We start from the raw sequence: 24,039 nt of genomic DNA on the forward strand, positions 1-24,039 counted from the left end.
TATACATTAATAGAATAAATGAATATTTAAATTGGGTAAACAAATAGTTACATCTATTCAAACTAAAATATTGAAATTATTTATTTTAGTTGCGATATAGACCATAAAAGCAATTTCAGTTGTGATTTGTATTTATTAATATTTTATTAAATATATGAGCACACTACTGTTCAACAAGTCAGATTTATTCATGTTTTTTATGCTCGCCAAGGCTACATTTATTTGATCGAAAATACAATAAAAGCAGTAATATTTTGAAATATTATTACCGTATAAAATAACTGCTTTCTATTTGAATATATTTCAAAATGTAGTTTATTTCTGTGATGCAAAGCTGAATTTTCAGCATCATTACTCCAGTCTTCAGTGTCACATGATCCTTCAGAAATCAGTCTAATATGCTGATTTGCATATCTGAGCAGCATTTATTTCGAATATAAATCTTTTGTAACATAAATGTCTTTACTGACACTTTTGATCAATTTAATGCATCCTTGCAGAAAAAAAGCATTAGTTTATAAAAAAAAAAAAAAAGAAGAAGCCTCACTAACCTACGTGGGTCAAGAAAATGTACTGCATAGAAAGAATGCTAATTTTATTTTGAAAAAAAAAAAATGATGATAATGAATCCTGATATATCGAGTTTGTCTTGATATTTTAAACATTGCAACGTGTTAAAATTAGCATCACTGAGAAGATCCATTAATGACTGCTTGGTCAATTGTTTCACATCGACTGCGTTCACATTAATTGATCAAGCCAAAGTCATTATCATTATGAGTCTATTTAATTGAGGTGTGCAGTTAAGATCCAATGCAGTGTCCATAACAAACACACACACTCACCCTCCCACCATCTGCTCTCTGATTTAGATGAAAGGATCTGAGATCTGACTAATGTCTGCCTGTGGACATCTGATCTCAAAGGAGCCATTAGTTCAAACTGACAATGACCACTTCATAGTGTCTGCTGGTTTGCTGAGGAATTATCAGAGTTGGTTTAACATTCACTGACAGCTCAAACAGCCTCTTCAACAGGTTAAGCATTCACTTTGAGGCATTAGCTTGAAATATAACTTCCTATTAATTGTGATAAAGATGATGAAAACAACGAGAATTGTGGCTTTATTTATTACTGTAAAATGTTATTAAATAATATTAACACTATTTTAAAAAGCTTGGGTCCAGTAAGATTTTTGAAAGAAATCTCTTATGCTCACCAATGCTGCATTTATTTAATCAATAATACAGTAAAAACAGCAATATTGTGAAATATCATTACAATTTAAAATAACTTTTCTTTTTAAATATACTATAAAATGTCATTTTTATTACTTTTTTTGCAAGCTAAGCATACCTCAAAGGCCTCAATTTAACAAAATACCCTTAAAATTTCATTCATTTACATTTTCACCTCTTAAAAATGTTTTTTTTTTACTAAAACATAACTTTATGATGTTGAAAAGAGAATGACAGCACAAACTCACCATTCAAAACAGCAATTTATTGTGCATTTTCATCATAATTCATATACAGATAATATGTATTATATGCCTTTTAGATCTTATTTGCTATGTATAACTGGATTTATGTCATTATTGGGGGAATATCTTTCTACCCTGTCCTCCAGAGTTTTTAAAAATCAATAAATAATATCTCTTTGCAGTGCTTATAATTGAAAACATGCTGTTTTATTACTAAACTGATCTGATTCTGAACCCCTACTTGATTTAAGAGAGTTGCAGGTTAGTTTAACTTCACTCGCACGACATGAAATGCTTGTAAACAACAGATGAAATGAGAATGAGAGCTGACTTCATTTGCTAAACAAGATATGGCTGTCTGTGAACTCTGATATTGCCAAATTGTGCCATTTTAAGGACTAACATAGACACATTTCCTAATCATCAGAAAATTTTGGAAGAAAAGAAGAAGGAAGAACGTACATCTACAGTGAGAAAATGACATAAAGAGAGTGAAAATGCAGTTCATTCAAATATTTATGTATTTGCTTGCTTTTACTGAATCTGTTTATTATTCCTGCAGTTTTATGAGCATTTATAAAGCATTTTACCTCAAAATAAATTTGAACAATATTAAAATTGAAGATGGGTAACACTTTCTATGAAGCCTTTAAATAATGCAATACTTCAAGTTTTTCTAAATCCCTTGAAATTGATTCTTAATGCCTTGTAATACAATCTACTGTCAATTGTGTGTTCTTGTAAATAACTGTCACCAGTTTCATTATAAAAATGATAAAGATTTATTAGTTATATATTTAGAGAATATAGGCTATTGTAACACAATCAATAAAAAGTGTTATTTAGGCTATTAAATGCTATAATAGGCCTATATTTTTCCAAATTGAGCCACATCAATAGTTTAATATTAAAAGTAGCTATTACAATGAGCATAATCTGTAGAATGTTTTCTCAATATTTTTCTTCTAGAGGAAATGTGTTACAGTAGGCTACATTTATAGCTTAGAATTTATTAATTGCATAAATGTATTAATATCCACTGCCCAAAACATGTTGTAGTTTGTTACCTTTTAAATTTTATTTTGCCATTTCATACGTTGTTACTGTTTACATTTCTAGCTACTAGTAAAAAAAAACTAATGGGCTTTTTAGTGGCAGGTTCAATTTTGACAGCTTCTGCGTCTTTTTTTTTCTTTGGCAAAAATGGTGGGACTTCGTAGAAAGTGTTACCGATAACGGTTATATATTACAGTGTATTTGTCTAATCTGAGGCCTCTAGTCTATTGGTTTGAATGCGCGTGTGTGTTCAGCGTGAGTTCTCCTCAGATGTGATGCGGTCCCAGGCGCAGAACTGAGAAAGCTCTGCGGTGTTTGCGCAGCAGCTGTCGGATCTTCTCGTCGTCTGTGTCGGGGTCCAGCGGTTTGTTGTACTCCTCGTCCTCCACCTCGTTTTCCGAGCCGTCTCCTCCGCTCTCCCCCCGCGAGGCCTGTGTGGAGCTGGGCTCCATCGCGCTCTTCTTCCTCCATTTCGTGCGACGGTTCTGGAACCAAACCTGAGAGGAATACCAATATCGTGAACACGCAGGTGCTGTTAATCATTAAAATTAATACACTGATGTAAACAGAACCTACTTATGTTTAGCTTCCCAACAACTTTAGCAAAGTTAGGCTACACCAATTAACAATAGGTTACCCTGGTATGTTTTACAGCTATTGAATAATTCACAAATGCAGAACTATTAAAAACTGTATTAGTTGAAAAAAAAAAAATGAAATTACTAGTATGCAATCTTACTTTAACTTGTGACTCAGTCATGCCTAGTGAGTACGCCAGTCTGGCTCTCTCTGGTCCTGCCAGGTACTTGGTCTGCTCGAAGGTTTTCTCCAGAGCGAAGATCTGGTGCCCGCTGAACGTGGGTCTTGTGTGCTTCTTTTTCCCCACAGACTCAATGTGATGCCCACCATCTACAGAGAAAACACAAGACTGTGTATCACAACTAGACCTGCATCTCCTGACACACTTGGAGAATTCAGGTGCAAAAACCTTGAAGTCCTAACTCTGAGATTTTTATTTTAAATGAGCATTTTAATCAGGCTCCTATACAAATAACATTGGACAAAGGCATTCAGTAAATAACTAATAACCTTTTGAGTGCCATTAAAGTGAAATTACTGAACCTAAACTTAAGAGCCTGATAAAAACACTCAATTAAAAGAAAGAAATCTGAGGCGGACTTTGAGGTTTTTGCATTTGAAGTCTTCATTTTATCCCACTTCATTTCTTTTCTCTATTTAGCCCTGCAACTTCAAAGCATCAAATGTTAAAATAGATGAAGCATAAATTGGTAAAATGGAAACAAATAAATAATTGAATTAGCATTTACATCGACATTTAGGCCTACATTTTATGAAACACTTTTACAACTGAAACTAATAGCTGAAAAATAATTATATGAGATGATCTTTAATAAAAATGAAAGAAACAAATGGAATCATTTAGAAGCATTAAAAGTTTTTGAATTTTTTTAATTTCTATGGAAAATGTCAAATTGTTTAATTTTATTATGATTATTATATTTTATATACATAAATCTTTCAATATATTTAAAGAATATTGTAATATTATTAACTTATATTTTATAAAGCTTAAACTAATGAACTGTTTTAAAAGGATTATTTCTTTCATTAGACGAATGTTTTTTTGTTTACTGTAAAAAAGTAATTAGAAAGATTCTCCACAACCATTTAAATTTAATTTGCATCATATATGCATATAATAATATCACACTGATTTGTTAAATCTTTTTAACATTTCCACTGAAAGCTTAAAATAATTACCTGTTTATTAGGATGAAGGTTTTTTTCATTAAATGATTGTTTCATTAAATGCTTATATTATACATTGTACTGAAAAAAGCTAACTTTCATTTAACTTTCCATAATATACAGTCAATTTTATATACACAAATAATATCAAACTGACTGGACTGATATTCAACCTGATCAAGATTTATCAAGTCAAGTCCTTAAATACAGTACAGTGGAATTGGAAAACTTTTTAATGGTTTTTCTTCTGTTTGATATTCATATTCAAACAATTTACAAAAATGTACTAAATTAGTGTGGTGAATATCACTGTGTTGGTATCACATGTAATGCTCCAAATCAAACACACATATTGCACAGACTTACTGTTGGGACACTGCTGTCTGGCTCCTCTCCACTCGTACCCTCCGTCCACCCAGCAGCTGCTGCCTTTACCCTTTAGACCCGAACATTCGACTCCGGGTTTAGGGAAACTGCTCAGTCCCGCTGGTTCGTAATCCCGGTTATAATACACCCCTGGACTGGGCACGGCTGTCCCAAAGCCACCCATGGAGGGGTACCCGGACAGTAGTGCAGGGGTTCCTGGGCCGCCCATCATGGATCGACTCAGGATGTCGCTGATGCCATGCGGCGTGCCGGCCTGGAGCTGAGAGTTGATGTTGGCGGGGCTGAGCTTGTAGAAGGAGTTGGGAATGGAGTACTGGCACACCGGGGCCTTGATGTCTGAGGGGAACTGGTTCAAACTGTTGTTGAAGAGGAAGGACCCTGAAATATTGGACTCCATGGACACCAGTGTGCACTTCTTCTGCTTCCCAAGACGACGATGATGGTGATTCAAGACTGATTTCTTACCAAGGTCCTGACATCAGTAACTCCGAAGGGTCTAGTCCAGTTCAACACAACCTGACAACTTTCTGTGCGAGTATTTCCAGGGCTCAGTGTGGTCCTCACATCACCCCCGAAATGTCTCAAAGATCAGGTAAGAGTCTGTGTTTTTACTTCCTCTTCTCAACTCTTTAACTAGTCCATAATGGATCTCCAAAGTGAACACCAAGCGCCACTCTCACTTTCACAGACAAATGTCCCACCACTGGCTCTCTGGCTGCAGGTCATAAATAAGATGCACCTTAGACCGCTGTGGCACTTTCCTCATAATGATGGACAAAATTAGAATGGCCTGCCTTGATTGGTTGAGTGCTCAGCATGCCTGGCCTCCTCGTTGGTCTGTTCGCCGCAGGACAGCCTTTGATTGGTTGTCAACAGATTAATAGTTTTTTAAAAAGTCTGGGTGAGAATAAGTTGCTTTTTAATGGGGCGTCTGCTGTGGCTGTGGAGGAGCAGCTAGCAAGCGTAACACAAGGAAATGGGATTTTTGTCATCTCGTAATGGTCACTGGGAATGTATTACGTTGTCTTTTCCTTCATTATGATTGCATTTTACAAGATCTGCTTTGGTGACCATTTCTGACAGATTTTATTTTTCTTTGCCATTTACTAATACCAGATGGACAAGTGTAAAATCCCCCTTTCTCTTAGTTAACAGCTTGATTCCTCAAAATAGGCATATTCCTCAAACAAATAGTCAACAAAGGTCTGGAAAAAGCTTAAATGTTTAATTTAATTTCATTAGTAGAGGTGGTTGTTAGGCAATTTCTTATCTATTTACACTTAACAGTAACAAGTGCACAAAGGTAATGTAAAGACAGTAGGATGTAATATGTCATGTAATAAGTGTAAAGGATTAACAGCAATGAAAACTCCTTTTTTTTTTTTTTAAACCTGACCTTAGACATTGTCCTTGACTTTCTGGACTTAAGACTGTTTGATATTCTCTCCAGGACAAGAAGGGTTTTACAATTACTGTTTGTACTGAGCTATTGATTATGTCTAGGTTCATGCATAAATTCCTTAATTTCTTGACACAAGCATGGTGTATGTTTTTTTTTTCTATGAGGTATTAAAAAGGTTTATATGTTAGAAAAAAAACTTGATGAAAATAATAATAATAATACAAACATGGTAATTTTAGTGAAGGGTGTATTAAGCTATATGGCCGGTATATTAAAAAAGCTGAAATTTATTAGTTTTAATGAAAATTAATATATTAGAAACAAATTACACAAAGTAAAAATGCAATAAAATATAATAATAATAATAAATATATATTAAAAAAACAGTTCTTTGTACTCACCGTATACTCACTATATTTGATGGTTTCTATAATGCAAGGATTCCCAAACGTTTTTTTTTTTTTAGTCAACCAAACCCCATTGACTTTTCTTCACATACCCCACTACCCCAATATTTTGGATTAATATAATAATTAATCATTATTAATTAATAATTCATGGTTCTCTGATGTTGTTGAATGGTCACTTGACATGCAGGAAAACAAAAGATGTATTTTTTTTAGAAAGTGTTTTATTTCAATTTTATTTAAAAATTATTTTAATTTGACATTTTAATAAATTATTAGCTTTTCATCAGCTCAAAACCCAAGTTGGGGAAATTCCATAACAAATAGGAAACCTCTTCCAGCAACTTTTAGTTTTTTATAAAGAAAAACTGGCATTAAAATACAAAATTCCCCAGCTGGGTTTTATTGTTTGAGTTGCTTTAATCTGATTTCCTCTGTAGAGGGCGACAGATGATCGCCATGATATTTTATATATCGACAATCTTCCTATTAGAGACCTATTGACAATCCTCTAGCAAGTGCATGAAGATAAAAGACCAAGCATGAATAATGAAAGTGTGTAATAAACATTACAAATATAAAGTAATGTGTCCTAATGCCAGTATGGCCAATATGGCAGATACTTGCTGTACTGTTTCACCACTGGCAGATGTCATATACAAAGATCAATCTAGGACTGTCTGCTTAAAAACAACTGCAAGACTGTCATCAGCAGGTAAATCAAGCTTGAACTTGTCTCAACCTGAACTTGGCTTTGCATTAAGACTTTTAACAGAAAGAGATGCTATAGAATCAAATGAAACCAGCCTCTCTGTTCACTTTGGGGCTTCATATTATAATAATATGTAGTATTACATTGACTTAGGAGTAAAGGGATGTTTTTTTGGTCAAACAATGTCATTCTTGTTTACACGTGCCACAGTATCTTGTTTCTTCATCCCAGCACTATCTATTCATCTGGGCTTTCTATGGGTATTTTTAGTTTTGTAACAAATTTCAAAGTAAAGAAGTAAAGTTCTAGCAGAACTTGGATTTGCACAAAACTTTTGTAAAAGCTGATAATTATACACTTTTTGACATCTTTTGGTGGAGAAAGCAAGGCAAGAATTTGATTTCTGTGGAAATCTGGTTTCTGCAGATTTCTGCAGTCTCAGTTTCCATGTAAACTGACACTTATTTTTTTAAGTGTACAGTGATAAACCTTTCTGCAAAAATGGCATTATACTACTTTTTTTAGAGTAGTGGTTATTTTAGAGCTATTTAAAAGTGTATTACCGATTGACTGAAAATAAATAAGTGCAAAATTGTTAAATTTAGATGTTAATATTGTGACTGAAAATTCGACATTCGGTTCATTCGTCAAGCTTGGAAGGTCAGAAGCGCAGTGCATTGTGGGTTACTGTATAGCAGTCTGCTCAGGTTGTATATTTAGGCAAATGTCTTCTGGGTATTCCATGTATATTGATATGTTATAAGTTAAAATACAAAAATAGGTAAGAGTAGTGAGCTTGTCATCTGAAACCTCCTACAGTCCACAGCAGTTATTGATATACAACCCGAATTCCAGAAATGTTGGGACGTTTTTTAAATTTGAATAAAATGAAAACTAAAAGACTTTCAAATAACATGAGCCAATATTTTATTCACAATAGAACATAGATAACATAACAAATGTTTAAACTGAGAAATTTGACAATTTTATGCACAAAAGGAGCTCATTTCAAATTTGATGCCTGCTTCAGGTCTCAAAATAGTTGGGATGGGAGCATGTTTACCATGGTGTAGCATCTCCTCTTCTTTTCAAAACAGTTTGAATACATCTGGGCATCGAGGTTATAAGTTTCTGGAGTTTTGGTGTTGGAATTTGGTCCCATTCTTGCCTGATATAGGTTTCCAGCTGCTGAAGAGTCTGTGGTCGTCTTTGATGTATTTTTCGTTTAATGATGCGCCAAATGTTCTCTATAGGTGAAAGATCTGGACTGCAGGCAGGCCAATTCAGCACCTGGACTCTTCTACTACGAAGCCTTCTGTTGTAATAGCTGCAGTGTGTAGTTTTGCATTGTCCTGCTGAAATAGATGTCGTCTGGAGGGGAGCATATGTTGCTCTAAAACCTTTATATACCTTTCAGCATTCATTGTGCCTTCCAAAACATGCAAGCTGCCCGTACCATATGCACTTATGCACCCCCATACCATCAGAGATACTGGCTTTTGAACTGAACGCTGATAACACGCTGGAAGGTCTCGCTCCTCTTTAGCTCGGAGGACACAGCGGCTGTGATTTCCAACAAGAATGTCAAATTTGGACTCATCTGACCACAGAACACTTTTACACTTTGAAACAGTCCATTTTAAATGAGCCTTGGCTCACAGGACACGATGGCGCTTCTGGACCATGATCACATATGGCTTCCTTTTTGTATGATAGAGCTTTAGTTGGCATCTGCGGATGGCACGGTGGATTGTGTTTACCGACAGTGATTTCTGGAAGTATTCTTGGGCCCATTTAGTAATGTCAATGACAGAATCAAGCAGATGAGTGATGCAGTGTCGTCTGAGGGCCTGAAGACCACGGGCATCCAACAAAGGTTTTGGGCCTTGTCCCTTAAGCCAAGCCGACGGTCGGCCGACGAACAAAAACTGCCCGACGGCCGACCGTCGGCTTGGCTTAAGTTTTCTCAGTGTGTTCCGCGCCGTCTGCTGAAGTTGGTCCTCGTCGCCTTTTTTTCGGCCGATTCGACATCGCTCATCGGTCAGTCGGGCCAAATTATCATTCTGATTGGTTGTTCAGCTGGCGAACCAGTGCGTGAGAAAGGCGGAGAACGGACGTGCTACTTGACCGTCGGGTGTCGAGCGTCAGCTTGGTGTGTCAGGGCAACTTTGGACCCAGACGCTGCCGACGTGAGCCGACCCCGCAGTCTGCTTTCGTCGACACTAGTTCGTCGGCGTCGCTTGGTGTGTACCGGGCTTTACGCACGCACAGAGATTTCCCCAGTTTTTCTGAATCTTTTGATGATGTTATGCACTGTAGATGATGAGATTTGCAAAGCCTATGCAATTTGATGTTGAGGAACATTGTTTTTAAAGTATTCCACAACCTTTTTACGCACTTCTTCACAGATTGGAGAGCCTCTGCCCATCTTTACTTCTGAGAGACTCTCTAAGACATCCCTTTTATGTTACAGACCTGATGCCAGTTAACTTAATTAGTTGCTAGATGTTCTCCCAGCTGAATATTTTCAAAATTTCTTGCTTTTTCAGCCCTTTGTTGCCCCCGTGCCAACTTTTTTGAGACTTGTAGAGGGCATCAAATTGGAAATGAACTCTTTTTTTATGGATTAAAGTGTAAAATTTCTCAGTTTAAACATTTATGTTATCTGTTCTAATGTGAATAAATATTGGCTCATGTGATTTGAAAGTCTTTTAGTTTTCATTTTATTCAAATTTAAAAAAACGTCCTAACATGTCCAGAATTCGGGTTGTATTAAATATGTAGTTCGCTGAACTGATCTGCTGTGTTGACAAAAGGTAGATCTCTTCCATTATGTCCAGCATGTTTCATCATTGTTTACTTGATCAGTTTCTGCATGTTTCATCAGTCCTGTTGATACACTGCATTGTTTTGCAGATGATGTGACAACAATGAAAACATTTTACAGAACCAAAGCTATACAGAACATGAATTAGTTTCTTATTCATTTGAGAGTATTTTTTTTTATTTGCTTTAGTACTTTTTTTCATATTTTTTTCCTGCCTGTTTTTATTATTGTGGTAATTGCTTGATTCATGAATGTTAATGTCTGAAGTTTTCCAACTAGTACACAGATGTTGAAAGAAAACAAATGTCAAATTCTTTTGAGATGTCATGTAAGATCAGTCATACTTTTGCTTTCGTTATGACACTGTTCTTGCCACATACCTGTTTGTACAGAAAATAAAACTGGGATGGGCTCTGGATCTCAGGAGTTTTTGAAACGATGACCTGCTCTTTCTTGGTTTATTATGATTTCAGAAAAAAAAAGTATTGCAGTAAAATGGAAACTCTTCAAAGGGGGGGGGGGGGGGGGGGCACTATGACACTAGGATTTAAAAAAATTAAGAAAAAATAAGATAGCCTACATTTAAACCATTTTAGTATTTTACTGTAATAAATTAATTCATACTTTTTATTTATATCAAATCTTCCACATTTTTACATTATTTTACATTAGAATTATTGTCCCAGCATCCCATTTTGATGGGAGAGCTTATATCTCAGAATTAGATCCATGTGCATGCTTGAAACCCTCAAACATCATAAGGATAATACAACATTTTGATTGTTTTTCTTAAAAAGCAGTCATGCACTATTTGCCACATGCCTTGTCTCATCAGTATTGCAAAGTTATTCTTTCTGTAAGCTGTCTATTGTAGCTTAATTTAGAAACTTGTTTGCCTCTTGTCAGGACACTGATCTGCTAAACAAAAAATTATCTCACTGGTTAATCAAAAGCTGACTTTCTTTGTTGTTCTCCAGCACGTCTTGAAGTATTGCAGTAAATACCAAAAGCAGTAAAGTACATTTTCCAAAGAACTCAACTTCTTTAGACCTTTGTTCATTATGTGAAAGCTTAAAAAATCCCAAACAATATTAAACAAATAATATGACATTGGTATAACAAACATCATGGGGTTTTAGTCATTTATGCAATTTAAATAAAGCTTTATTGCTATTAGAAATGAATTTACAAATAAATGACCATGTTGATTGTGTTACAGCCATACATTTCATCATCCATGAGGTTACAAATTGTGGGGCATTTCCTTTACATTTAAGTAGAAACAAAATGCTTTCCTGTCATGCCAACAGTCAGAAGCAGATATGCTTGTTTCTTCTAAAGGTGGAGATTTTGACAGAGTTATGCTAATATGCATGTCAGTCTACATTTCATAGACAAGTACAGAGATTAATCTGTAGAGTTGTTTGGGCAAGAGCTTTAAAATAGCCTATTTATAAAGTATATTTACAAGTATAAATACAAGTTAATTATTTTTATGTTTAAGATTTATAGTTGAGATTTACATATACAATTTACATTTAAATTCCTAAATTATCCATGTAAAATTTAGTTTGAAGATTTAAACAATTAAATATATATATATATATATTACAATATATATATAAAGATAGAGAGACACACATTGATTTAAACAGGATAATCTTATTTACCATATTTATATAAAAATGCAAATATATATATATATATATATATATATATATGTATATAATATATATTCCATTTGTTGTTATTGACAACTTAAAGTGCTTTAAACTTAAATAAGCATTAATTAATTAAGCTCTGTTAATTAATTAAATCATAAAAATGTCAAATGTAAATAAATCATTTTAAAATAACATAAATCAAAATAAAACATGCAAAAAAATGTAAATATTTTATTTGTTTACCTGCCTGTCATGTGACCATTAACCAATATCAGAGAACCGCAAACATGTAAATGTGATAGCTAGTTATTAAAATATTTATTTTAAAATTTCTGGGGTACTTCATTAGTAGTTGATGTAATGATGAAATGCTAAGAAAACACTTTTTAAAACGGATGTCGTGTGGCCTTTCAAATTTCTGTGTAATTATATCCACCTGACTATTGACTCTTTTTTTGGGGTTTTTTTTGTGAATGTCCAGAAAACTGAAAGATTAAGTTAAATATAATATCTTTTCGTTTGGGAGTAAAATGTGCTGTGATGATCTCAAGAAGTTTTTATGAGATTCTCATACTCCACCTTTCTCAGGTAGCACATTTCTTAGAAAAAAAAACCCTGAACACAAAGTCACATTTCATTTGAATCAGGACTGGCTTACCATGCAATTAAAAAATTTAAAAACTTGTAATATAATTAGTTTAATGGAAAATCAGTCAGCCTCACTCTGCTCTACCTGCACATAAGCTCATCCCCTTTTTCTTTTAACTTCATTCAACCAAGACAACTAGTCAAACAGGCTTTTGTGCTTTGCTCTCAGAAATGTATAAAAGCGACGATAAAAGCGGGAGTAACACAATTTGGTTTTAGTTGCATTTACCATCTTGAACATCAGGGCCATTTCATGAAGCAAAGACAAACCAGCAATGAGTGAGTATAACACAAAAAGTGTCTCTATATACTGTAGGTTTATTGGTTTGTCAGACTCACTGTCTGATTCATTTGTATCATTTTAGAGCACGATCGCATGTGTGGCAGTCGATGTCTGGGTCCAATGACTTTCAGTGGGGACCTGACTGGCCAATATGTGACCCTCAGCCAACAAGGACAACTCGCGTCCAGAGACACCTCATTCTATATGAACGGTTTGGCGTTTCTCAGCCGCACTGTAAAGGTGGATGAAAAGCTGTGTATACGTATAGAGGGCCGCACCTCGTCGTGGGATGGAGCTCTTCGTGTGGGTTTCACCAGCAACTGCCCACAGAGAAACAGTTTACCACCTGCCTCAACACCAGACCTCCGGGACACACGGGGATACTGTGTTGTGCCAGTGCCTGAGGACTTGTGTAGGTGTGGTGTACAGCTCCAGTTCTGGATAAACTATGCAGGCATGGTTTTTGTTCAAGAGATAGGTGGGGAGAAATATTACCTCAAAGCAAAAGGACTGAACCTGAATAATCCGCTGTGGGTTTTCATTGATCTGTACGGGAGCACAAGTGCCGTCCGCCTTCTGAGTAAGTGTGAGAAAATAACTCATTTCAATTGTCAGAACTGCTACTTGAATCTGTTTAAATATATGAAATATTTTGTAAAAATGTTGAATGTGCTGTAGGTTCAAGGAGGGGCAGTCGCACATCATGCCCGGTTTGTCCTATAGACAGTATATCTGGTATCAACTGGCTAGCGAGAGCAGTTGAGCGACAAACTTCAGAGGAAGAGCATAGCTATAACCATAAAACAGGTGATAATGTTTTCTTAAGATGCTGAAATCAAACATGAATCATCCAGCAAACAACATTCACCTTTACAGTTTTAGTACCCAGTGTACAGATATCATTGACCTTGATTTCATTATACTTAGAAACCAGAAAGGTCCAGAAAACATCATCTTACTGGAAAGCGAGTCTCTTCCTTGTACAGTATGCCAACCAGACGGCCATCCCAAGCCCCCGAGAATGCTCAGAACTCACAAGAGCTGGTTTAGGTACATTATCTGGATCCTTTCAGCTTGAAATACATCCCCAACATTTACAGTTCTCTATAGTACCCGTAAATTATATGCTAAAATGAACACCAGTTGGGAATCTTATGTTTTCTCTGTTTGCATTCTAGGCGTACCTGTTGAGGAGGAAAGAGGAGTAGATCTACAATGGACTTGGCAAGAGCTGAATCAGTTCATTTGCTCCAGATATCCTTTGGTCAACCTGGATGTGATTGGTTTCTATTTTGCGAAGGCTGAAAAGCATGGACGACTTTACAGATTACATGCAAACACTCTGAAGAAACTAAAAAAGGAGCTGGCTGACAACATACTTTATATAGTTCCTCAGACAGACATTGTTCTGAATGAGGTATAGTAGAAAAATCTTATTTACTTTTAGTTTAATCAGTTCGTAAATACTGTGGAAGTGCCACTCAGAAAAATAAGGTGAATGTTTAAAGGGATAGTTCACCCAAAAATTAAAATAATGTCATTAATTACTCACCCTCATGTTGTAACAAACTCGTGAGACCTTCATGCATCTTCGGAACACAAATAAAGAGCACACAAATTTTTAATGAAATCTGAGAGCTTTCTGACTCTGCATAGACAGCAATGCAACTAACATGTTCAAGGCATGTTCAAAGCATGTGTGTGGTGCTGCTGACGCAGGAGTCTGGATGCACTGGCTGCGTCTTGTTTGCTAGCAGAGGAATGAACACGTATGCGTCGTGGTACTGTTCTGAACGCACAGCGAACATGGAAAAGAAATTGTTGAACAAAATCATTATTTGTGTTTTCTTTGCACACAAAAAGTATTGCTGTTGCTCTCGGATTTCATCAAAAATATCTACATTTGTGTTTTGAAGATAATGAAGGTCTTGCGGGTTTGGAACGACATGACGATTAATGACAGAATTTAAATTTTTGGCTGAACTATCCCTTTAAACACTACTGTTTTTGAAGGCACTATTTTTGCAACTCACCCTGCTAGTTGACATTTACTTGACAATTCCAAACAATTAAACTTTGCTATTTCTTATTCACAGATGATCACGCACACATCAGTCATGAATGCAAATGCTTTCACACAATCACGTTCTCCTCCACCTGTTCCTGCACAACAGAGGCACCGGTTGACTTCAACCAGCAGTTCTCTTTCAGATTCAAGCCGAAACTCTTCCATGGTAATAATTTTGTGATAATCTTACATATTATTTTAGATTATTATATACATAAGAAATGCACACAAATTTATGGATACCTTAAATAACATTGACATTGCAGAAAAACATAATTTCCTTCTCTTCAACAGGAGGACATGGACTTTAGCTCTTTGCTCAGAGAGTTCCAGCACATGCATCTCAGTGGCAGCGAGCACGTTCCAGTATTGGTTTCTCGTAACAAGGTGCTGCAGAGTGCTAAAGATTCTGTTTCCAACTCTAATTTCCCTTGGACTAAAATCCCTCTCGTGACATTTGTTGGTGAGGAAGCCCTTGACTGTGGAGGTCCACGGAGAGAGTTTTTCAGGTATTCCTCTTACAAACAAGAATAAATATTCTCTTACAAGAAGTAAAAGAACAGTTCTCAAACATGAAGCATGCATAAGGTCACAGTTTTGAGTGACATCTGTTGTTTCCTCGTTACCCCTGCCTCAGAATTCTGATGATGGAGATGCAGAGCTCACTGGGCATCTTTGAGGGGCAGCCTGGACACTTGCTCTTCACCTATGACCAGATGGCCTTGGAGGAACACAAGTATGAGTTGGCGGGGAAGCTGATTGCGTGGTCTGTGGCTCATGGCGGGCCGGGACTCAAGTCTCTTGACCCCTGCCTGTTCCAGCTGATGTGCACCCAGGAATGTCAACTGGTAGACTTTGACTGGCACCTAATACCAGATGCTGACATTCAGGACAAACTACAAAAGGTTTCTATCCATTTCTTCATCAATCCATTGATCTTCGCCCTTCTTTAAATGGAAGATCTCTAATCATTTTATTTTGCGTTTAGATTTCATCATGCAAAACGATGGCAGATCTCCAGAGGCTGCAGACAGAGCAGGGTGACTGGATCTGTGAATGTGGTTTCCCTGGAATATACAGACGTGAAATTTCCATTCAAGATGTGCCAAAGATTTACTCCTTTGCAGTTCGACACTACATATATCTAAGGTACTTCTATATAACTGAAATTTGATTTGATTATCACTCATTTAAATGATAAAAGTTACTATGTTTTTATCAAAGTAATACTTATTTGACAGCTCTGGTCCGCTAGATGGTCTGATTGATTGAGTTAATATTTAGTAATGTGTTGTGTTGCTTAAGTACAAAAATGGGACATTTAACAGCCTGTGTTAATTTTTGCAGAACATCAAATATGATTCATCAGTTCACAAAGGGACTGAATGCTTATGGACAGTTCTGGGATATGGTAAGAACTCACTGGGTTGAGTTTTTGCCCATCTTTACCAACATGCATGAGCCCCTTTCCAGAAGCACATTTAAAGACCTGTTCCAAATCCACCGGAGTAAATCAGGGACCAAGAAGAGGGAGGCAGAGGAAGAGACTATACACTACTGGGAACTGGTACTTAAGATGATTGAAGGTAAGTTTCCTAGTTATTAAATGAACTGTGAATTATTGTGCTTGTAATTGTCAATTCGTTTCGACTTGAGCTTGTAATTTTCCCTCAACAGATAAAAAACCAAAAGCTCCACAAAACGAGTTGCATTTTGAGGAGATTTTGGCTTTCATAACTGGAGCGGATGAAGTCCCACCACTTGGGTTCTCCCCGAAGCCCAGCATTCACTTCTACCAACCAGAGCAGCGTGGATGCCGTCTACCGTATGCCAACACATGCATGATGGGATTGTTCCTGCCCAGGGTTGTAAAAAATGAAGTGGAACTTTACAGGATGCTCCTGAGAGCAATCAGAGACTCAGCTGTTTTTGGGAGAACATAAACCTATATATTTTTTATTGTAGTGTACACAGTCACATCCATAATAATTATGCATATAAGCTTTATTCCATTATTTATTTCAGCACTTAAGAAGAAAGCACTTATGCACTTACTGTATATTTTTGACATAAATATGTTTTGCATTCTATGCCAGATAAATTTTTTTATATTTGTAATTTTTTTTATATATTTATTACTATTTTCATACAACTGTCAGTCATGTCTTGAATAAACTGTGAAAGAAACTTGAGTGTTTCTCTGGTTTGTTTGGGGAATAATGATGGTTTCATACAATGTCAATATAGGTATAATACAATCGTAGGTCTATAAAATATTTCAAGTAACTTAAAACAAAACAATGTTCAGTGGAACTGCTAAATAGCCGAAAACATCAAAACATAATTTCCTGAATTTCCTTCCTTAATAAACTTTCTATGTTCCAGGTAACTTACTTTTAGTTGACTGCATTCTAGTCACGTGTTACATTTACGACTGTTTGCAGATTGAAGAGAATAAGACCTATCAATCATTATTCTGTAAACAAGTTTTACCTGAGAAACCTCTTACCAAAGATAGTTAAGACATCAAAGAATGCTTCAGCACGCTGAATAAACCGGAAACGGCTTATAGTCTGCAAATCTTCAACGTGTTTTCCATTAAAATATTTATTTTGGAGTGAACTATATATTGAGTTTACAACCTGTTTTGTTAGAGAAGTCGGACAATTTTGAGATGTACTCATTTCCATGGTAACTGTTATCCACAAACCGCGACTGACTGTCAAGGCTGTAATGTGATTGGTTTACGTGGCACACGTGATCGAAGTTGACGTTATGTTTTGTCCAATGGTAGAGCCGCGGAGGATGGTTTCGTTCTCCACATCCAGCTGAGCTCAGTAACGCCGGCGTTCTGTCGATGTAGCATACATGCGCATTAACCGAAGGTATGCCACTGAGTTGAATAAAAATACAGTTTATAAAGGGGTATGCTGTTTTGATAGCCCCTGGTTTAATAAAAATGCTATTTATAAAGGGGTATGCTGTTTTGATAGCCCCTGGTTTAATAAAAATTCAGTTTATAAAGGGGTATGCTGTTTTGATAGACTGCTGCGCATGCGCATTAACCGAAGGTATGCCATTCTGATGGGTATGGTGTTCCGTCAGAACACCGGCCCTACTGTAGCTCCTGAACATTACTGGTTGGCAAATGTTCTGCTCTTTCAAGCGGCTCACGTGATAACGTAAACTAGTAAATTAAATAAACTGTCACATGACTTCCTCGAAATGTCTGAGTGACATATCCTTGTAAACTTCCAGCTTGTTATCCCGTTACTACCGTATGTCATGGGATTTTTCACATCGATTGATTTAAATTGATATATATATATATATATATATATATATATATATATATATATATATATATATATATATGGGCTATATATAGGCTATATATAACATAAAACAAGTAAAGATTAATTCAGAAATAGGCTACATTTTTATCATAGTAAACACCACATTTTGAAAGAGAATATTTATATTTCCCAAAATCAAATTCAGAATCCATAAGATTTGGGCATGTCTAGTAATGACCAACGAAATCAGTAGCCTAGCCCTACTTCAAATATATTCAAGGCATCTATTCAAATTATTTCAGTAAATTTCCCATCACCCATCTTTAATGTAGCCTATCCGCATCCTGTGCAATTCCCAGAAAGAGATGATTCATTTCTAAAACTGTTCACTTACATGGAATAAATACTTTCTTACATGTTTAACTGTGGACAGTCATTAGCGCAAAAGTTCAAAAAGTCTCAATTGCAAAATTTCACGATTCAAAAAGTTTGAAACTACAAAAATAAGAAAATATTCTGATGATTTATTTACAGGGTATACTGACAACTTAATTTGTGCAATTATAGCCTATATGCATAATAAAAAGGTCATAGATGAAACTAAATTACTCTATTTAAAAATATGTTTATATGGAGTAGTGTCCTTCAAACAACAAACAACATGGAACTGCAAATATATATATATATATATATATATATATATATATACATATGTGTGTGTGTAATTCTTTAATGGTTATCATGCATCTGCAAGCATTGAAGGCTTTTATAACATGAGAAGACAGAGGGTGATAATGTAAGCAAGAAAGATTTGTTCTGTTCATCTGTATCTTGTAGTATTCCAGGTTTAACTTTAATAGTCATGACAAGAAAGAAACACATTTAATGGGCATAAACAACATTTTTGACAAGTGTTAGGTTGATGGCTTCCTGGAATGCAAACCTTAAAAGTGTTAATGTAGATAAAACAATAGATTTTTTTTTTTCCTGACAACATATATTAAACCAGAGCATTTATAACTGACCCTCTAGAAATGGATAGACTGAATAAGTTTAGTCATGTTGATGTTTCAATAAGGCATATTATTCTAATGGCAATTAGGTTGTAAATTAAAACATTGTCCAGCTGCAGAATACTCACATAAAATACATATATCTTTCCCCACATTTATGCTCTGAGCCTCTGTAGTAATAAACTTATTTACTTTATGCTCTTCATTTATGAAGCTTATCTAGATAAGCTTAACAGAATATACAGCCTGTATCTTTTATGGGCATTAATAAAGGCATATTCCACAACGTCATTCACATACGAAGTGAAATGAAAACAATATTGGATTATAATGACACAGAAGCATTAGAAGGCATCCATTCATTGACTCACGCCTCCACAGTAGTACTGACAGACTCGTCCTTGGCCTGCAGTAACTGCACTTGATTAAGCTCTAAGCCAATTCAGTTCTCAATGAGATAAATGAAGGCACTTTTTTGCACATCAACCTACTAGTTGACAATTACTTGACAATACTATACAGTTAAACTATAGGCTACTAGTTTTCACAGATGACCACAAACTCACTATCATCATTCGTGAATGCAAATGATTTCTCACAATCATGTTCTCCTTCACCTGTTCCTGAACAACAGAAGTCCGGCTGAATTCAACCAGCAGTTCTCTTTCAGATACAAGCTGAAACTCTTCAATGGTAATAATATTTATTATGATAATCATATATATTATTTTACATGTGCATTACATTGTATATAAGAAATACACACAAATTTACATTTAAGAAAGACAGCATAAAACATAATTTCCTTCTCTTCAACAGGAGGACATGGACTTTAGCTCTTTGCTCAGAGAGTTCCAGCACATGCATCTCAGTGGCAGCGAGCACGTTCCAGTATTGGTTTCTCGTAACAAGGTGCTGCAGAGTGCTAAAGATTCTGTTTCCAACTCTAATTTCCCTTGGACTAAAATCCCTCTCGTGACATTTGTTGGTGAGGAAGCCCTTGACTGTGGAGGTCCACGGAGAGAGTTTTTCAGGTATTCCTCTTACAAACAAGAATAAATATTCTCTTACAAGAAGTAAAAGAACAGTTCTCAAACATGAAGCATGCATAAGGTCACAGTTTTGAGTGACATCTGTTTCCTCGTTACCCCTGCCTCAGAATTCTGATGATGGAGATGCAGAGCTCACTGGGCATCTTTGAGGGGCAGCCTGGACACTTGCTCTTCACCTATGACCAGATGGCCTTGGAGGAACACAAGTATGAGTTGGCGGGGAAGCTGATTGCGTGGTCTGTGGCTCATGGCGGGCCGGGCCTCAAGTCTCTTGACCCCTGCCTGTTCCAGCTGATGTGCACCCAGGAATGTCAACTGGTAGACTTTGACTGGCACCTAATACCAGATGCTGACATTCAGGACAAACTACAAAAGGTTTCTATCCATTTCTTCATCAATCCATTGATCTTTGCCCTTCTTTAACTGGAAGATCTCTAATCATTTTATTTTGCGTTTAGATTTCATCATGCAAAACGATGGCAGATCTCCAGAGGCTGCAGACAGAGCAGGGTGACTGGATCTGTGAATGTGGTTTCCCTGGAATATACAGACGTGAACTTTCCATTCAAGATGTGCCAAAGATTTACTCCTTTGCAGTTCGACACTACATATATCTAAGGTACTTCTATATAACTGAAATTTGATTTGATTATCACTCATTTAAATGATAAAAGTTACTATGTTTTTATCAAAGTAATACTTTCTGTCCATAAGACTGAATGCTTATGGACAGTTCTGGGATATGGTAAGAACTCACTGGGTTGAGTTTTTGCCCATCTTTACCAACATGCATGAGCCCCTTTCCAGAAGCACATTTAAAGACCTGTTCCAAATCCACCGGAGTAAATCAGGGACCAAGAAGAGGGAGGCAGAGGAAGAGACTATCGTCGAGCCCTTAGAATCGTCCTAACACCAACCCCCCCCCCCCCCACCCCCACCCTTACGCCGCCCCTGGCTCTTGCTATGGGAAAATTGCTGGTTGGCAAACTATTTTGTGCTCTTTCAAGCGCTTCACGTGATAAATTAGATAAACTATCACATGATTTCCTCGAAATGTCTAAGGAGTTGCTGTGTTCGAAATGGCATACTTGCTTGTTGCTTACTGCCCAGTACACAGTGCATACTGCCTACTATTTTTTAAAGAATAGTGTGTGAAACAGCATACAATATACAACAAATGTTTCAGAGTAGTATGCTTAATTGTCACATGACAAACACAAACATTAACTCAGCACAGCTGTGAAGGTTGTTACCTTACAAACAAATGTGCAAACTATTCTTTTTTACAAAGGCTTGTTAAAAAGGCTTTATACTAGTAAACAATATTGCCCAACTGAACTAATTTCATAATTGAAGAACTTTACATAGGCTATGGACTGAACTGAATGAGCTGTCTTTAACTGAACAATGATATTTTTGGCAGTTACACTAAGTGGAAAAAGTGATATATTCTACTTACACTATGTGCAAATAATGATAAATTTAGTTTACACTAAAATTGCAGCATTTTGTTTAGCAACAGGTGTGTAAATAGTAGTTAGGTGACAGATATTTTTACTTCAGTACTGTAGTACATTATAAAACAGTATGCATATTGAATGTAAATGATCATAAATCTTATTTGATGAACTCCACTTTATTGGGACAAAAACCTACCTACAGCTAAGCACACTGTATTATTAATGAGGCGTTTAATCTCCACTTTTCAAATATTTACTTAATTTTTTATTGAAAATAAATGCCTTTCTGATCTGGTATGTGATGGGAAAAGGAGTTGCACGAGTTTGACAAAAGCCAGAATCAAACTCGGTTCGCTCACATCAGAAGCACACATCTCATGTCTTTTACTCTCTGTGCCACTGATTCTATAGAAATACCCGTGTCTTTTGCAGTGCTGTTTATCACAGGCAGGCATTGGTGGGCGGAGTTAATGAAAATAGCCTCTGCTAAAAAAATGGTCTATTTGTCCTTAGAGTATTACACTCTGTTTCTTTTTAGAGCTGCTTGACAGCGGAATTTAATTCTGTTTGCTTTATTGAAATATTAATTTTATTTATATATTTTATTTATATATTATATTACTGCAATATTAATATTATGTAATACCTTTGAAACAATGTATAAAGCACTATAGAGATAAAGGTGACGTCGTTTGACTTGATCTGAAAAGTGCCGTAGAGATTAAAGCACAATTTATGTCCTACAAATGATATTGTTTTTAGATGCACAGCTATAGTTTATAGTTTATAAACTATCCACATATACAAGTGTAACATTTATAATTACTGTTCCCCGCCTCCAGTTCACTCAAGCGTTTGAAGAAGAAACGTCACATGGAGCGCGTTCTGGGAAACAGTATCCCATGCAGTGTCTTCAGATGCATACATCAAATTTCAGCAAATGTAGCAGGCAATCCGGGCATTCCATGCATTCAGAAAATTCACTTACTATTCACAGTATACACACAGCATACTGCAGTATAGTAGGAGTTGTATGATAGTATGCCATTCGGAACACAGCTTCTGTACTGATTTCAGTATACTTGAGTTATGTTAGCAGATTCTGGCAAATATAGTAGGTCATCTGGGTATTTCATGCATACAGAAAATCTGCATACTATACTATACATACTGTATGCTGCAGAAATAGTAAGAGTAGTATGATAGTATGGCATTTCGAACACAGCCAGTGACATATCGTTGTAAACTTCCAGCTGGTTACCTCGTTACTACTGTATGTCATGGGATTTTTGACATCAATTTATTTAAATCGATTAATATATAGTAAACACCACATTTTTAAAGAGAATCATATTTCTTTTTCCCGAAAGCAAATTCAGAATCTATAAGATCTGGGCATGCCTAGTAATGACCAACGAAATCAGTAGCCTACTTCAGAACTTTTCAAGGCAATTATTTCAGTAAATTTCCAACAGGATGAAACATCCATCTTTAATGTACAGTAATTTGGATCTGCATCCTGTGCAATTCCCAGAATGAGATGATTAATTTCTAAAACTGTTCACTTGAATAAATACTTTCTTACGTGTTTAATTGTGGACAGTCATAATTAGTGCAAACGTTCAAAGTTCAAAAAGTCTGAATTGCAAAATTTCAAGGTTCAACAAGTTTTTTTTCAACAAAGTTCAAACAAACTCCAAAAATAAGAAAATATTCTGAGAATTTATTTACAGGGTATACTGACAACTTAATTTATGCAATTATAGCTATATGCATAATAAAAAGGTCATAGATAATACAAAATTACTCTATTTAAAAATATGTTTATATGGAGTATCTAGTGTCCTTCAAACAACAAACAACATGGAATTGCATATATATATATATATATATATATACAGTATCTAACAGAAATGAGTACACCCCTCACATTTTTGTACATATTTTATTATATCTTTTCATGTAACAACACTGAAGAAATGACACTTTGCTACAATGTAAAATAGTGAGCTTGTATAACAGTGCAAATTTGCTGTCCCCTCAAAATAGCTCAACACACAGCCATTAATGTCTAAACCGCTGGCCACAAAATTGAGTACACGCCTAAGTGAAATATTCAAATTGGGCCCAATGTGTCAATATTTTGTGTGGCCACCATTATCTTCCAGCACTGCCTTTACCCTCTTGGGCATGGAGTTCACCAGAGCTTCACAGGTTACCACTGGAGTCACCTAATTTTAATAGACAAGAAAGAAACACATTTAATGGGCATAAACAACATTTTTGACAAGTGTAAGGATCTACAAAAAGTGTTAATGTAGATAAAACAATAGATTTCCCCCCCTGGCAACATACTGTATATTAAACCAGAGCATTTATAACTGACCCTCTAGACTGAATAAGTTTAGTCATGTTGATGTTTCAATAAGGCATATTATTCTAATGGCAATTAGGTTGTAAATGAATAAAGCAATGTCCTATCCAACTGCAGAATACTCACACAAAATACAT

The 24,039-nt window shown here is 35.8% G+C and overlaps 2 protein-coding genes across 2 annotated transcripts; one reads left to right on the forward strand and one right to left on the reverse strand.

The window, feature by feature from the left end:
* Nucleotides 1–2,805: 2,805 nt before the first annotated feature.
* nkx6.3 (NK6 homeobox 3) lies at nucleotides 2,806–5,224 on the reverse strand (the record flags this gene model as incomplete). Its single annotated transcript, XM_079383548.1, has 3 exons — nucleotides 4,676–5,224; nucleotides 3,279–3,448; nucleotides 2,806–3,036 (listed from the first exon to the last, which is right to left on the reverse strand). The coding sequence occupies exons 1-3, from the start codon at nucleotides 5,091–5,093 to the stop codon at nucleotides 2,806–2,808; spliced, it is 819 nt and encodes a 272-aa protein (XP_079239674.1). The 5' UTR covers nucleotides 5,094–5,224.
* A 7,253-nt stretch (nucleotides 5,225–12,477) lies between these two features.
* LOC306848769 (uncharacterized protein) lies at nucleotides 12,478–17,331 on the forward strand. The gene is made up of 11 exons (XM_079383530.1): nucleotides 12,478–12,635; nucleotides 12,722–13,219; nucleotides 13,318–13,446; nucleotides 13,567–13,689; nucleotides 13,818–14,056; nucleotides 14,736–14,873; nucleotides 15,002–15,216; nucleotides 15,345–15,612; nucleotides 15,696–15,856; nucleotides 16,055–16,293; nucleotides 16,385–17,331. The coding sequence occupies exons 1-11, from the start codon at nucleotides 12,632–12,634 to the stop codon at nucleotides 16,648–16,650; spliced, it is 2,280 nt and encodes a 759-aa protein (XP_079239656.1). The 5' UTR covers nucleotides 12,478–12,631; the 3' UTR covers nucleotides 16,651–17,331.
* The last annotated feature ends 6,708 nt before the right edge of the window (nucleotides 17,332–24,039 follow it).

Source organism: Barbus barbus (genome assembly GCF_936440315.1).
Source record: "Barbus barbus genome assembly, chromosome: 28".
In the NCBI taxonomy this organism is placed as follows: domain Eukaryota; kingdom Metazoa; phylum Chordata; class Actinopteri; order Cypriniformes; family Cyprinidae; genus Barbus; species Barbus barbus.

Bases quoted from the DNA above. Each gene is read 5' to 3' on its own strand.
- LOC306848769 (XM_079383530.1), top strand. The intron at 13,447-13,566 runs GTGATAATGTTT...CATTATACTTAG, and splicing joins TAGCTATAACCATAAAACAG to AAACCAGAAAGGTCCAGAAA. The intron at 15,613-15,695 runs GTTTCTATCCAT...TTTTGCGTTTAG, and splicing joins TTCAGGACAAACTACAAAAG to ATTTCATCATGCAAAACGAT.